General features: G+C 50.9%; 2 protein-coding genes across 2 annotated transcripts; both read left to right on the top strand.

The window, feature by feature from the left end:
* The first annotated feature begins 4,834 nt into the window (after positions 1–4,834).
* Positions 4,835–6,636, top strand: LOC130484259 (zinc finger protein 398-like). Its single transcript, XM_056857162.1, has 2 exons — positions 4,835–4,864; positions 6,235–6,636. Exons 1-2 carry the CDS (start codon positions 4,838–4,840, stop codon positions 6,634–6,636), a joined length of 429 nt encoding a protein of 142 aa, XP_056713140.1. The 5' UTR covers positions 4,835–4,837.
* A 3,684-nt stretch (positions 6,637–10,320) lies between these two features.
* Positions 10,321–13,914, top strand: LOC130484260 (zinc finger protein 250-like). Its single transcript, XM_056857163.1, has 3 exons — positions 10,321–10,378; positions 10,538–10,657; positions 13,193–13,914. Exons 1-3 carry the CDS (start codon positions 10,321–10,323, stop codon positions 13,912–13,914), a joined length of 900 nt encoding a protein of 299 aa, XP_056713141.1.
* The last annotated feature ends 125 nt before the right edge of the window (positions 13,915–14,039 follow it).

Genomic DNA, 14,039 nt, shown 5'->3' on the forward strand with positions numbered 1-14,039 from the left:
GCAGCCATTTCCTCCAGAGAAAATGATTTCTGTAACCTGGAGATCAATTGTAAAAGCAGGCGATCTCCAGGCCACACCTGGAGGTTGGCAACCTTACAGGTGGTGCAAAACCTGCCCGTGAATTTCAGCTCCGCAGTGTCCCTGCCAGATGTGTCCGATCACACAGGCCAGATGCAATCTCGGAAGTGTTGAAAAGCACGTGTGAACCAGGCACCTGCACACCACAGGAAAATACCCGTGCACAACTGTTAGGATCTCTACGTGCGCCTGTTGCAGCAGACGTGCAGGGCTTTAATTGGATTAATCAACTGCAACTTCAGTTAAGTCACTGGAGGTAAATTATAATCAGTGGGGCCGACCCAATTTCAGTCCAGAGGACTGTTCCTTTGACTTGATTGGTTCCAAAAATTAATGCACAGTCAAAAAAAAGCCGAGCCCGGACGCGTTTGCAAAGTTATCCTTCGGTTCTGGCGTGTTTCCACCAGGGCAGCCAGCACGCATGCGCTCCAGACCCTGGTGGTGGTGTTTTTTTTTGAGACACCGCCCGCTGCTTCGCCTCTTGCGCCTGCGCACCCCCGGCCAACTAAGGGTTAACCCAGCCTGGGCGATGGAAGGCCGCGATTGGTCCGGGTCTTCATCCGGCGCTCCTCTCCTTGCCGAGAGGGGCCGCCTCTCCCTGCCCCGTGCGCTTGCGCCCCCTTGCGGCTCGGAGGTGCATCTGGCCTTTGCAGCCGCTGGAGAAAGTTTTGCAGCCAAACCCGGGCATGCGGGGGGGGGGGTTGGGGGGGTTGGGGGGGCAAGGCAGGGCTCCCTCGTGGCGCTGCAAGAGCGCAGAGGGCTGTTTGCAAGCAACGCCCTTTGAGAAGGTGCAGAAAAGAGCAACCGCAATAATCAGGGAGCTAAGAGCAATGCTTAGGGCTGTTTAGCTTGGGAGGAAGGCGGCTAAGGGGAGACATGATAAGAGGAATATAAAATGATGCATGGTTTGGAGACAGTGGACAGGGAGAAGATTTTTTCCCCTCTCTCTCATAATGCCAAAACACAGTGTCATCTGCCGAAGCTGGAGGGTGAGAGATTCAAAACAGATAAAAGGAAGGATTTCTTTACACAGTGCATAGTTAATTGTGGAACTCCCTGCCCCAGGGTGTGGTGATGGCTGCCAGCTTGCAAGGCTTGAAGAGGGGAGTGGACATGTTCATGGAGGAGAGGGCTGTCCGTGGCTACTAGTTAAAATATAGGGAGAACATTTCAACCTCCCAGGACATTCTGTTGCAGATTTAAGAGTAGCAGTTCTCTTACAAAGGGATTTCAAAGGGAGATTGGAAAGAGAAACTGCTGAATTACAATTCAAACTAAAGTCGATGCATTTACCTGGGCTGAATAAAGACCTTGCATTCACGGCCCATTACCAATGCTGATTTCTCCACACCCATCTCTCCCCTGGATGTCACAGACTCTTTGCATACCACACCTAATCCCATCACGCCTGCTATTCACATTTACATACTGTTAACATTTACATACGAATGCTTGTCTGAATTCACTCTACTTAAAGACAGATGGATTCACATTCTAGCTGTATCTGAAGAAGTGAGCTGCGGCTCACGAAAGCTCAGACCCTACCAGAAAATATTTTTGTTAGTCTTTAAGGTGCTACTGGACTCTTGCCCTTTTCTACTACTGCAGACAGACTAACACGGCTACCCACTGTGAATTAGTTAAAATATAGTCATGGATACTAGTCATGATGCACACCTGTTCTCTCCAGGATCAGAGGAGCAGGCCTGTTGCATTAGATGTGGAACACAGGCAGGATGGTGCTGCTGCAGTCGTCTTGTTAGTGGCTTCCTAGAGGCACCTGGTTGGCCGCTGGGTGAATGGACTGCTGGACTTGAAGGGCCTGGGTCTGGTCCAGCAGGGCCTGTCTTATGTTCTTAATGCCCCAGGCTCTAGGAGCAGCTTTATTTGCTCCAAGGGATCGCCCAAGGTAGGCCCATCCTGCTACTATGCAGGGTTGCAACAGAGAGGCAGCCGGGCCCTTTTCTGCAAACTAAAAACCTTCCAAACTCATTAATTTGTCTTCGAAGGGGCGTGCTTCAAAACCCTTGAATCAACTGGTGATGTTCTTCGCTGCATCTTTTCCCGCACCAGCGATATCCTTCCTGAGATTAATCAGCCCAAATAACACAGGATTCTTCTTTCAATCTAGCGAAATGAAGCCTCCATGTTTAGAGGCAGCATACCTCTGAATCCAATTGCTGGGGGACTGGTAAACAGGAGTTAGCTTTGCATCTGACCTGGCAAGACTCTTCTTATGCTCTTGACAACTCTGAAGGTGTGTGTGTGGGGGGGGGGTAGTGTGGTTCAAAGCATTGCAAACTATCCAAACATATTGTTGAAGGCTTTCAAGGTCAGAGTTCATTGGGTCTTGTAGGTTATCCGGGCTGTGTGACCGTGGTCTTGGTATTTTCTTTCCTGACGTTTCGCCAGCAGCTGTGGCAGGCATCTTCAGAGGAGTAACACTGAAGGACAGTGTCTCTCCTTCAGTGTTACTCCTCTGAAGATGCCTGCCACAGCTGCTGGCGAAACGTCAGGAAAGAAAATACCAAGACCACGGTCACACAGCCCAGATAACCTACAAGACCCAATATCCAAACATAGTTTAAAAAAGCAAGCTTGCCTGGCAGGGTTATTGTGGTGCCAGGGCTCTAGGGGGTGCCCAAAGCGGTCCCCTCCTGCTACTACCCGGGGTTGCAATGGAGAGGCAGCTGGGCCCTTTTATCTGCGGCACGGCAGTGCCACCCACAGACAAAAGGCATACACTACAAGACAAAAGTAATGACTATAGGAGAATTACTCCCCTTTAAGGTAGACAATGAGGAAGCTGAAATTGTTAAAGACTTTCTATTCCTTGGTTCCATCATCAACTAAAAGGGATGTCACAGGCCTTCACTTATAGCCCATATAGAAGTATATAAGAACATATGGAACAGATGAATTTGTAGAATTTTCCTATTTGAAGTTCTTTGTAAATCCATTCAGAGGCATGTTTCCTCCTAGATAGACAGGCCTGGGCAAGCCTAGACAGGCCTGGGCAGAAGACTCTTTATTCCATTCAAAAAGCAGATCTGTGTTGGCTTTTGCCTGCCTCTATAGTTGGCATTATGAGAAGGCAAGAGTCACTGGAAAAGACAATCATGCTAGGAAAAGTTGAGGGCAGCAGGAAAAGAGGAAGACCCAACCAGAGATGGATTGACTCAATCAAGAAAGCCACGGCCCTCAGTTTGCAAGACCTGAGCGAGGCTGTCAAAGACAGGACATTTTGGAGGACTTTCATTCGTAGGGTCGCCATGAGTCGGAAGCGACTTGACGGCACTTAACACACACACACACACACATAGTTGGCATTGTAACGACCTTGGAGAGTGTCAAGTATGTGCCACGTTTGTTGTGAGAGAGGGTGCTTTGTGGCTGATGCCTCTCTGGGTAACTTCAGAGCATCCCTCTGAAGTTCAGTATGGCCTTGGTGTGTATACCCCCCCCCCATCAGCTGAAGAGTATTCTGTGACGGGGATTGCTGACCCATTTCTTATAATATTAATGTTACATAAAAGGTTATACTGGTATGGAATTTATACATTATAGAGTTTTTATAGAATATTGATAAAATGCTCATCTTAACCGCCTTTTCTATAGTATGAAGATATACATCATAGATGTATAACAAAGCTAAAAACTGACTGTTTAGAATATGGCTATGGCCAGCAGATGACCCTGCCGAAAGAGGAACTCCTTATATGGTAGTATACAAGGAGTATGCGGCTGAGGTGGCCTTGCGGTTGGGTGCATCTCAGGGTGCAAATCAGATGAAATTGATCTTGGAAAGATATAAAAGCTTGCGGTTGGGTGCATCTCAGGGTGCAAATCAGATGAAATTGATCTTGGAAAGATATAAAAGCTTGCGGTTGGGTGCATCTCAGGGTGCAAATCAGATGAAATTGATCTTGGAAAGATATAAAAGCTTGCGGTTGGGTGCATCTCAGGGTGCAAATCAGATGAAATTGATCTTGGAAAGATATCAAAGAGGGGCAAATAGGCAGTGAAGTTAGAACTCCCTAGCCAGGGGGTTCTCACAGATCTCTCCAGCCCTTGCGTGACCTGGAGGCACTGAGATCTCCTTGATCCTTGTGTGGATTAAGGGTTCTCATAAGAACATAAGAAAGGCCCTGCTGGATCCTACCAAGGCCCATCAAGTCCAGCAGCCTGTTCACACCGTGGCCAACCAGGGGCCTCCAGGAAGCCCACAAACAAGGCGAATGCAGCAGCATTTATCCTGCCTGTGTTCCAGAGCACCTGATATAATAGGCATGCGTCTCTGATCCTGGAGAGAACAGGTGTGCATCATAAGAACGTAAGAAAGGCCATGCTGCATCCTACCAAGGCCGTTCAAGTCCAGCAGTCTGTTCCCACAGTGGCCAACCAGGTGCCTCTAAGGAAGCCCACAAACAAGGCAAATGCACAGCATCTATCCTGCCTGTGTCCCACAGCACCTGATATAATAGGTGTTAATTTCTTTGCTCTCAGCAAAGGAAGGGCGATGCGATCTCGTTCAGCATGGAGATGCTCTGTAGATGGTGCTGTTGGGAATCTCCACTCTCCGCTACCTCTCTCTTTCTCCCCTTCCCTTTCCGTCTTTGCAATTCCCAGGTTCTTTTCGTGCCTCCCAGCAGCCCCTCTTTTCTGCTTCCTGGTTCCCAGCCAGCCAGCTTCCCCTACGCTGGCCTCACCTCCAAGGAGCCGGCCCCCATCTACCCCCTCCAATCCTAACCTGCCCGTCATGGCTGAATGGGTCCCTCCTGCACAGGTGAGTTGGGGCCGGAATGCAGGGTGGATGCGAACCTACAGGTTGCTCCTCTGTGGCTGAGAGAGAGGTGGGGCACATCTCAGGCGTCAGGATGGGAGATGGGCACTGCCTCATCCATGTGTATGCTATTGCAGGGAGCAACAAGGTGTGTGTGTGTGTGGGCGGGGGTGTGTGTGCAGGAATTCCTGTCTTGCGGGGGGGGGGGGTGTTGAAAGCACTCCTGTGCTGCAAATCATGCATGCTGTGCATACACCTGGGCAGAAGTGGCCAACTAGCACCTGTGGTCTTGGATCTGTAAACACCCATCGTGATGTCTGTGGGGACCTCGGTTCAGTGGCATCTCCGAGATGCAGGGGGACAGGTGTTTGCTAGGGGAAGAAGAAGGAGGAGTTGGGTTTTATATGCCGACTTTCCCTACCACTTAAGGAAGAATCAAACCGGCTTACAATCACCTTCCCTTCCCCTCCCCACAACAGACACCCTGTGAGGTAGGTGAGGCTGAGAGAGTGTGACTAGCCCAAGGTCACCCAGCTGGCTTCGTGCGGAGGAGTGGGGAAACAAATCCAATCCACCAGATTAGCGTCTGCCGCTCATGTGGAGGAGTGGGGAGTCAAACCCGGTTCTCCATATTCCTGGAACAAATATGCAGCACATAAAATGTGGGAAATATGGCTCTGATCTTTGCGTTCCTGCATGAGCTGTTAATAGGGTTGCCAACGTCGGGGTGGGGTGGAGATCTTGAATTACAACTGATCTCGACTAGAGAGAACAGTGACCGTAGGGGTAAAAAGCAACAGGAGGATGAACTCTATGGCCATTTATGCATGGGAAGTTTTGTTTTGGATTTGCCACTCTCTTTATGCACATTTTCCCCATCTGAATTCTCAAAACTCTGCAAGGGGGCTTATTTTTGAGTTTTGAGAATTCAGATGGGGAAAATATGCATCTAGAGAGCGGCAAATCCAAGGCAAAACCTCCTGTGAGTTTTCACCCTATGCCATTTTACCTGGCTGAGGTCCTTCCCATTCTTAAGCCCCAACCTCTCCATGCTGCACCCCCAAATCTTCAGGAATATCTCAATCTGGAGTTGGCAACCCTAGTCATTAGCGGAGGTGGCGAAAGGGACCGGAGAAGAGACGAGCTGGAATTGAGCTTCCCTTCTGGCTCTGGTTTTGCTCCTCTGCATTGGTAAGAGCTCAAAAGATTTTCAGATTGAGGACTCAGGGCCGGACATGGTATGATGGACAAGGAGCTAGAGAATAAGCATTTATGTATTTGTTTTAGTAAAGAATATAGTGTGAGTCCAGACTAATAAGAAATGCATTAACTGATCCATCTCTCTTTCTGTCTCTCTCTCATTCGGGGCACAGTCTTCAAGGGGGGCTTCCGGACTGCAGGCTGCCCCTCCGCCAGATGCCAGCTTTGCCAAAGAAGCCCAGTTGCAGACAGCCACAATCTCCCTGTGGACGGTGGTGGGGGCCGTCCAGGCCATGGAAAGGACGGTGGAGGCGCACACCCTGCGGCTGTTGAGCCTGGAGCAGAGGTCGGGGACGGCCGAGAAAAGGTTCGCGGCCTGTGAGAAAGCCTTGGCGGAGCTGGGGAGCCAGCTGGAGAGCCGGTGGGCGGTGCTGGGCACCCTCTTGCAAGAATACGGGCAGCTCCAGAGGAGGCTGGAGAATATGGAGACGCTGCTCAAGAACTGGAACTTCTGGGTCCTGCGAGTCCCTGGGGGCTCCTCCGGAGAGGCCGCCAAGGTAAGCGGGGCGTGCTAGAATTTGGGCTGAGTGGCCATGGGGCTTTGTTTGCAACTGCCTCCGCCAAAAGTGCACATGTCTCTCAATAATAAAAGGTTGGGGACCCTTGCAGTGAAGGAGCCAAGAGGGGAACTTCTATCCTGGATCCCCTGGTCAGTTGCAGGCTGCAAGTCACACAGGTTTGGGGTTACGACCACAAACACAAGCACTCTGGGTAAGCAGAGTTTCCTGGTTTGTTATGAATTTTTTTGGAACAAACTTGTACTACAGCCATGAGGACATGTTTTGCATAATTTTAGATATTTATATCTCACTTTTCTCCTTGATGAGGTCCCAAAGCGGCTTACAGTATCTTTTCACCCCCTTATTTTTATCCTCACAACAACCCTGTGAGGTAGCTTAGGCTGAGAGAGTGGGACTGGCCCAAGTTTACCCAGTGAGCTTCCATGGCAGAGTGGAGAATCGAACCTGGGTCTCCCAGATCCTAGTCTGACATTCTACACTGGCTTTCCCAGGCTAAGTAGTTTCCTAAAACACAGGAGGGTTTGGATCAGATTCATGATAGTAGTTTCTAAACAGATTTACACAGAGAGCTTCTAGGGGTCAAAGTCCTCCCTGGAATTCTGTTTCTCAGCCACGCAAAATGAATATTTCGTGACCTCCTGATTTTCTGCAATCAGGAGAGTCTCCCAACTGGTCGTTGTTCACATGCTGTCATTGGTAGCTGACGGTGAGGTTTGTGAACATTTGCAATTTCAGGGCTCGGCCGGCTTGGAGGGAATCTCAAGCCATTTTTCTCATGAGAAATGGGAAAATCTACAGGACTGGCAGAAGGACCTTTACAAGAACGTGGTCAAGGGAAACTGCGAGTCTCTGATCTCCCTGGGTAAGGAACTGGTCCCCGGCTTCTGGGAGTCTTCCACAGTTCATATCAGAGGACAGGAAGTTCCCCTCTGCAAAGGCAGAAGAAAGAGAGTTGGTGTTTATATGCCGACTTTCTCTACCACTTAAGGCAGAATCAAACCGGCTTACAATCCCCTTCCCTTCCCCTCCCCACAACAGACACCCTGTGAGGTAGGTGAGGCTGAGAGAGCTCTAAGAGAGCTGTGACTAGTCCAAAGTCACCCAGCTGGCTTCATGTGTAGGAGTGGGGAAACGCTGCTCATGTGGAGGAGTGGGGAATCGAACCCTGTTCTCCAGATTAGAGTCCACCACTTCAAACCACTGCTCTTAACCTCTATACCACGCAGGTCCAGGCGAGTCACCCAAGTGATTTTCTTTCTTCCCTAATGGGAACCCAAAGCATCTTACTTGCATCTCCTCCATTGTATCCTCACAACAATCCTGTGAGTTAGGTTAGGCTGAGAGTGTGTGACTGGCCCAAGGTCACCCATTGAGCTTCCATGGCATGAGTGGGGATTCGAACCCAAGTCTCTGAGATTGTAGCCTGATACTCTTAACTACTACAACACACTGGCTCTCTCTGACATATAATACCACCTAGATTTTGGCTTGGTTTAACTGCCTTATTCCCCCAACCAGATTTTGCTGTTTCTAAACTGGAAAGTTTGACCTGCACAGAAGGAGACCCATCTTGCGGTCTAGTCCAGGCAGACTCAGGGGGAGCCCGAGAGCCCCCAGTTGATACCGGAACAGGTAAGCTCAACTGAAATCAACAAACCTTACCATGAAGCCAGGGAAAGTGAATGATGTTACCATGATGCTGGCGAGGCTGATGCATTCTCCACTGGGGGGGGGGGTGTTAATTCACGTGGCATTGAAACAGGGCTGCAGAAGAACTGTGCTTTGCACGGGAGGCAGGCCAGCTGGAACGAGCCACTGTGGAAGGGCAAAACCCATGGGAGTGTGTTTGGGCCTTGGCAGGTCTGGCCCTTGACTGGCAGCTGTCATTTTCTCATGTTCTATAGCTAAGGTCAGCCCCTGGAATGTGGGCAGGGCCTGTCTACAGTGGAGGCCTCTGCCTTTGCCACCAGTGGTTGTTAATGCCTTTCTATGCTGCAATAAACAGAGGATCTTTTCATGGCCTTTTTGGTGGCAGCCCCACAATTATGGAACAACCTCCCCAGGGTGATGCGCCTGGCCCCCTCACTGATTTTTAGCAGGCAGCCGAAGGTGGTTTTATTCATGACAGCATTTGATTAAAGCAGTCCTAAACTGTGATTATAAGTGTTGGTTTGCACATATTTGTATATGCTCTGTTTTATGTCTTTTATTTATACTGTAAGCCGCCCAGAACTCTGTAGGGAAGAAAGGTGGCTAATAAACGTTATAAATAAATAAACGGCTTCTGGGCTGTCCAGCACTGACCACCGCAGGGGTGTGGCCCACAGGTCAGGAGGCCCTTTCATCATTGGCGTTCCACCACTAGAGGGGAATGCAGGGTGGACCCCTGGCTCCCAGAGAGCGCAACGGGTCAGCAGCTCTTCACCCCCTTTACCCCCCATGAGTAACCAACTTTCTGTTCAAAGCGGTTCTGTATTTTGTTCACCATCCTCCTGATCACCCTACAAATCCTCCGCGACGGTGCTGGGCTCCACAACGCTCACTAGCAACTGACCCCTCTGCTCAGCCAAGTCTGAGGCCTTCCCCCAGTGGAAGAAACTGTGCCACACGCTCAGGAGAGCGGAAGAAGGTGCCTTCTGCCAGAGGCTGGGAGGAGCTGTGGGGGACGAGGCAGGAGCTCCCCCCAGATGCCTGCTTCAGCCCGGCGGGTAGTGTCCAAAATGCACCAAATGCACAGTTTCTTCCACGAGCCCATAGAAAAGGCCTCCTTTCCCTCTCCCCACAACAGAACTGCCTGCTGCGAGAACAGAGGTGATCTCTTGGGTTAAACGAGAGGAGGACTCGTGCGGAAGGGAGCCGGGGAAAGGACGTGGCGGAGGCAGCCGCAACTGTGAGTATTTGGGAAGGACCCTCCTTCCTCCCCCGCTTCGCTCACGTGGGTGAGGTTTTTCCCCTCATCTTGCAACTTGCCTTGGCAGCCTTCACTGCACTCCCCCTCCCAGGTCTTTCCTTCCCTCCCAACCTAATCTACCGCACAGGGTTGTTGTGATGGTCAGATGGAGATGGGGGAAACGACTTGTGTTTCCTGAGCTTCTTGGAGGAAGGGTGAGTGGGACAAAGAAGAGTTGGTTTTTATATGCCAACTTTCCCTACCACTTAAGAGAGAATCAAATCGACTTACAATCACCTTCCCTTCCCCTCCCCACAACAGATACCCGGTGAGGTAGGTGGGGCTGAGAGAGCTATGACTAGCCCAAGGTCATCAAGCTGGCTTTGCGTGTAGGAGTGGGGAAACCAACCCAGTTCACCAGACTTGCCTCCTCCGCTCATGTGGAGGAGTGGGGAATCAAACCTGGTTCTCCAGATCAGAGCCCACTGCTCCAAACCACCGTTCTTAACCACTACACCACACTGGCTCTCAAAGTCCCTTTAAATAAATAAATAATGCATTTCCCCTGCACACCCCTACCTTGCATAGGTGGTCCCATTGTGTAAGTTTCATTCTCCATGGGGTGCCCAACCATTTTGCCACTACCCAGGGTGACCTGGGCATCAGCTGCTTCTTCCACTCACCTTCAGGGTTGCTGGTCTGTGCTGCCTCTCAGGTTCATCCCCTTCCAAATTCATCCAGCTGCAACTGTCAAGCTTTTGGGGCAGGGATTCTGCCTCTCACGCACCATGCAGTACCCAACCTGTCCTTGGCACAAAGCCGAAGGTCACATCCTCTCCCCTTGGTGTACCTGAATCCAGGGCGGTTGTTCTTTCTAATGCAAGGACTATTCCAGAGGCAGGCTCTGTCCTTGGTCTTTCTGTGCGTTATGGCTTTTTTTTTTTTTTTGCATGCACAACATACAGTGAAAGAAATGGAAATTCCAATGCTTTTCTCCTCTCCTAGACTACACTGTTTCTAAATTGGACAGTTTACCAAGCGATGGGGAAGGGGTCCCATCCCGCAGGCCTTTCCAGACAGACTTGGAACCAGAAACTGACACCATCTCTGTTGCACAGAAAGCAGGTGAGCCGCGGATCCAGTTGGGAAATCTTCATATAGATCAGACCGTTGGTGGACACGACCTGGAGAATTGTGTGCAGTTCTGGAGGCCCCACTTCAAAAAGGATGTGGACAGAATCATAGAATTGGAAGGTACCACCAGGATCATCTAGTCCAGCCCCCTACACAATGCAGGAAATTCACAACTACCTTCCCCCACACCCCCAATGATCCTTATTCCATGCCCAGAAGATGGCCATGATGCCCTCCCTCTCATGACCTGCCTAAGGTCATAGAATCAGCATTGCTGACGGATGGTAATCTAGCCTCTGCAGTCTAACATCCTGTTTGTGACAGCAGCCCCAAGGAGCCATGCATGTAGGGAAGGGGCTCCAGGTCCCGATCCATGTAGGATAAACTGGCTTGGTCAAACAAGTGTAGGGTGGCTGTTGGCCTCAGGCGGGGCTGTGGCTCAGTGATAGAACATCTGCTTGGCATGCAGAAGGTCCCAGGTTCAATCGCCGGCATCTCCAGTTAAAGGGACTAGGCGAGTAGGTGATGTGAAAGACCTCTGCCTGAGACCCTGGAGAGCCTCTGCCAGTCTGAGTAGACAATACTGACTTTGATGGACCAAGTGTCTGATTCAGTAGAAGGCAGCTTCATGTGTTCATGTGGGGGTCCCTTTTCTAGGGCTATATCCTGTAATCCACCTTGACCTCAGCACAAATGGCAGACTAAAAGTAAATATATAAGGTGTAGCATCCAGAAACAGTTCCTGCTGTTCCACTTGTGGCTGTGCTCCTGGACTCGGGTTCCCCACAGCAGCTTCCAGCTACAATATTTGAATTTAAGGGGCAGACAATCGGTTTTCACGTTCTCCCACATTAGCAGAATATCGGCACTCTTTTACTTTCCAAACAGATTCTTCTGGTTCAAGAACAGATTCGATTCCCTGGATCAAGCGAGAGGAGGAGCCCAGCGGAAAAGAGGGTGGAGATGGTCATCAAAACTCTTGTGAGTAAAAAACTGAAACTGCTGTAGGAGCCGATTAAAGTGGTTTCAGAATTACTTCATTAAAGAACAAACAAGCACATTTTCGGGGAATTGGTGACTTGTCAGTGGGACACTCTGCAGCATTGTTTCAGAAACCGGCCCTAGGAGAAGGCAGCTGCAAACCAACCTGCGTTTGCACTCCACCGCTCTCAGTTCTTAAAAACTACAATTTGATTCTAATCGGAAGAGGGGATAATCCAGCCATCTGTGCTCTCAAGGCAGTTTCCCTGCATAACTCTCCAATCCTGCATCCCTGTCTGACCCCATTCGGAAGAGCCCTGCTGGATCACACCAGTGAGGGTCCATCTAGTCCAGCATCCCAACTCACACAGGGGCCAACTGGTTCCTCTAGAGGGCCAAGAAATAGGTCATAGAGGTCAAGGCCCTCCCCTGCTGCCTCCAAGCGCTGGAATTTCAGAGGTTTTCTGCCTCTACATGGAGGCTCCTTTCAGTCACCATGGCTAGTCACCATTGATGGACCTCTTCCCCCACGAATCTATCGAACCCCCATTTAAAGCCACCTAGGCTGGTGGCCATCTCTGCTGGCAGTGAATTCCACAATTTAACTACTTCTTGAGCAAAGTAGTATTTCCTTTTGTCTGCCCTGTACCTATTTGTCAACTATTTCATTTGGTGACCCAAGTTCTAGTATTATAGGAGAGGGAGAAAAAGCTTCCTCCACCCTGTGCATAATTTTATAAACCTCTATCATGTCCCCCCTTAGGCATCTCTTTTCTAAATGGAAAAGCCTCAGACTCTCCAGCCTTTCTGTCTTGGTTGCCCTCTTCTGCACTTTTTCCAGCTCTGCAGTGTCCCTTGAGATCCTGCATCCAGAGCTGCATTTGTGTGGTTTTTTTGCCATCAAGTCACAGTTGACTTATGGTGACCCTGTAGGGTTGTCAAGAGACATTCAGAGAGGGTTTGCCATTGCCTGCTTCTGTGCAACAACCCTGGACTTCCTCGGTGGTCTCCCACCCAAGAACTATCTATGGCCGACCCTGCTTAGCAGCCTTGATCGGGCTAGCCAGAACTATCCTGGTCAGGACATCTGTGGAACAGAGAGAAGCAATTTCACACACTCCTCTTCCTCCTTGCCGCAGCCTCTCAACCTACACAGCTGTGATCTTTCCAAAGCACCTAATAGGCACGCTCCTCTAATCCTGAAGAGAACAGGGATGCATCATGACTAATAGCCATGAATAGCCCTCTCCTCCATGAACATGTCCACTCTCCTGTTACAGCCTTCCAAGTTGGCAGCCATCACCACATCCTGGGGCAGGCAATTCCACAATTTGACAATGCGTTGTGTGAATACATACTTCCTCTTAATCTGTTTTGAATCTCTCACCCTCCAGCTTCAGCAGATGACCCCGCGTTCTAGTATTATGGGAGAGGGAGGGAATTAAAAGGGTGACTTCCTTGGCCCTCAAGATTTGGTGCCGCTAGACCTTTCTGCACCCCCTCAGTAATGGCCCGTCTTTTTCCTCCTCTTCTTCCCACTTGTAGCCAATGGCAGGTACCTGCTACCTATTGAGGACCACCAACGAGAAGACCCAGCCAACCCGCCCCTCCTGCTGTTCTTCCCGGGTGGTTCGGTGGCCCCCATTTGCAACGGCACCATCGGCGAGAGCCAGCCCCTCTCCACCCTTCACAGCACCTGCGCCGGGAGCAGAGCCGGCGGGAACAACCCCTGCTCTCCCACCACAGCTGTCGAAAGGGCGATGGACCGGCCCCACGCCTGCTTGGAGTGCGGGAAGACCTTCAGCCTCCTGCTCAGCCTGCAGGTCCACCAGATGAACCACCAGAAGAAGAAGCGCTATGAGTGCCCCTACTGCGGGTTCGCCTTTGGCTGCCCCTCGGAGCTTGTCCGCCACGAGATGATCCACACCAAAGAGAGGCCCTACAAATGCCCCGTCTGCGGGAAGGGCTTTGTGCGGAAACAGCACCTCATCCCCCACCTGCGGCTCCACACAGGCGAGAGGCCGTACCACTGCACGGAGTGCGGGAAGGACTTCATCTGCAAGCACCACCTCCTGGAGCACCAGCGCACCCACACGGGGGAGCGGCCCTACGCCTGCGCCGAGTGCGGGAAGACCTTCCGGCGGAAGAAGTCGCTGAAGGACCACTTGCGCGTACACAGCCCGGAGCAGGGGCGGACGGACTCGGCCCAGGGCCTCCCAGACGAGCCCCAGAACATCATGGAACTTAGAGCCGAAAGCGCTCGGTAGCAGAAAGCTGGCGGCATGCCGTTTCCCCAAAGAAAGTCACCTTCCTACAGCCGCTTGCTGCTCCAGTATCAGTTGGGGAAAAGGTGGCCGAGAGCAGCAGCTGGAATAAAACCGAGCTTGCATGG

Source organism: Euleptes europaea, chromosome 11, assembly GCF_029931775.1.
Source record: "Euleptes europaea isolate rEulEur1 chromosome 11, rEulEur1.hap1, whole genome shotgun sequence".
Taxonomy (NCBI): Eukaryota; Metazoa; Chordata; class Lepidosauria; order Squamata; family Sphaerodactylidae; genus Euleptes; species Euleptes europaea.

Bases quoted from the DNA above. Each gene is read 5' to 3' on its own strand.
- LOC130484259 (XM_056857162.1), top strand. From the start codon at position 4,838: ATGGCTGAATGGGTCCCTCCTGCACAG. The intron at 4,865-6,234 runs GTGAGTTGGGGC...TTCGGGGCACAG, and splicing joins AATGGGTCCCTCCTGCACAG to TCTTCAAGGGGGGCTTCCGG.
- LOC130484260 (XM_056857163.1), top strand. From the start codon at position 10,321: ATGCAGTACCCAACCTGTCCTTGGCACAAAGCCGAAGGTCACATCCTC. The intron at 10,379-10,537 runs GTACCTGAATCC...CTCCTCTCCTAG, and splicing joins TCACATCCTCTCCCCTTGGT to ACTACACTGTTTCTAAATTG. The intron at 10,658-13,192 runs GTGAGCCGCGGA...TCCCACTTGTAG, and splicing joins CTCTGTTGCACAGAAAGCAG to CCAATGGCAGGTACCTGCTA.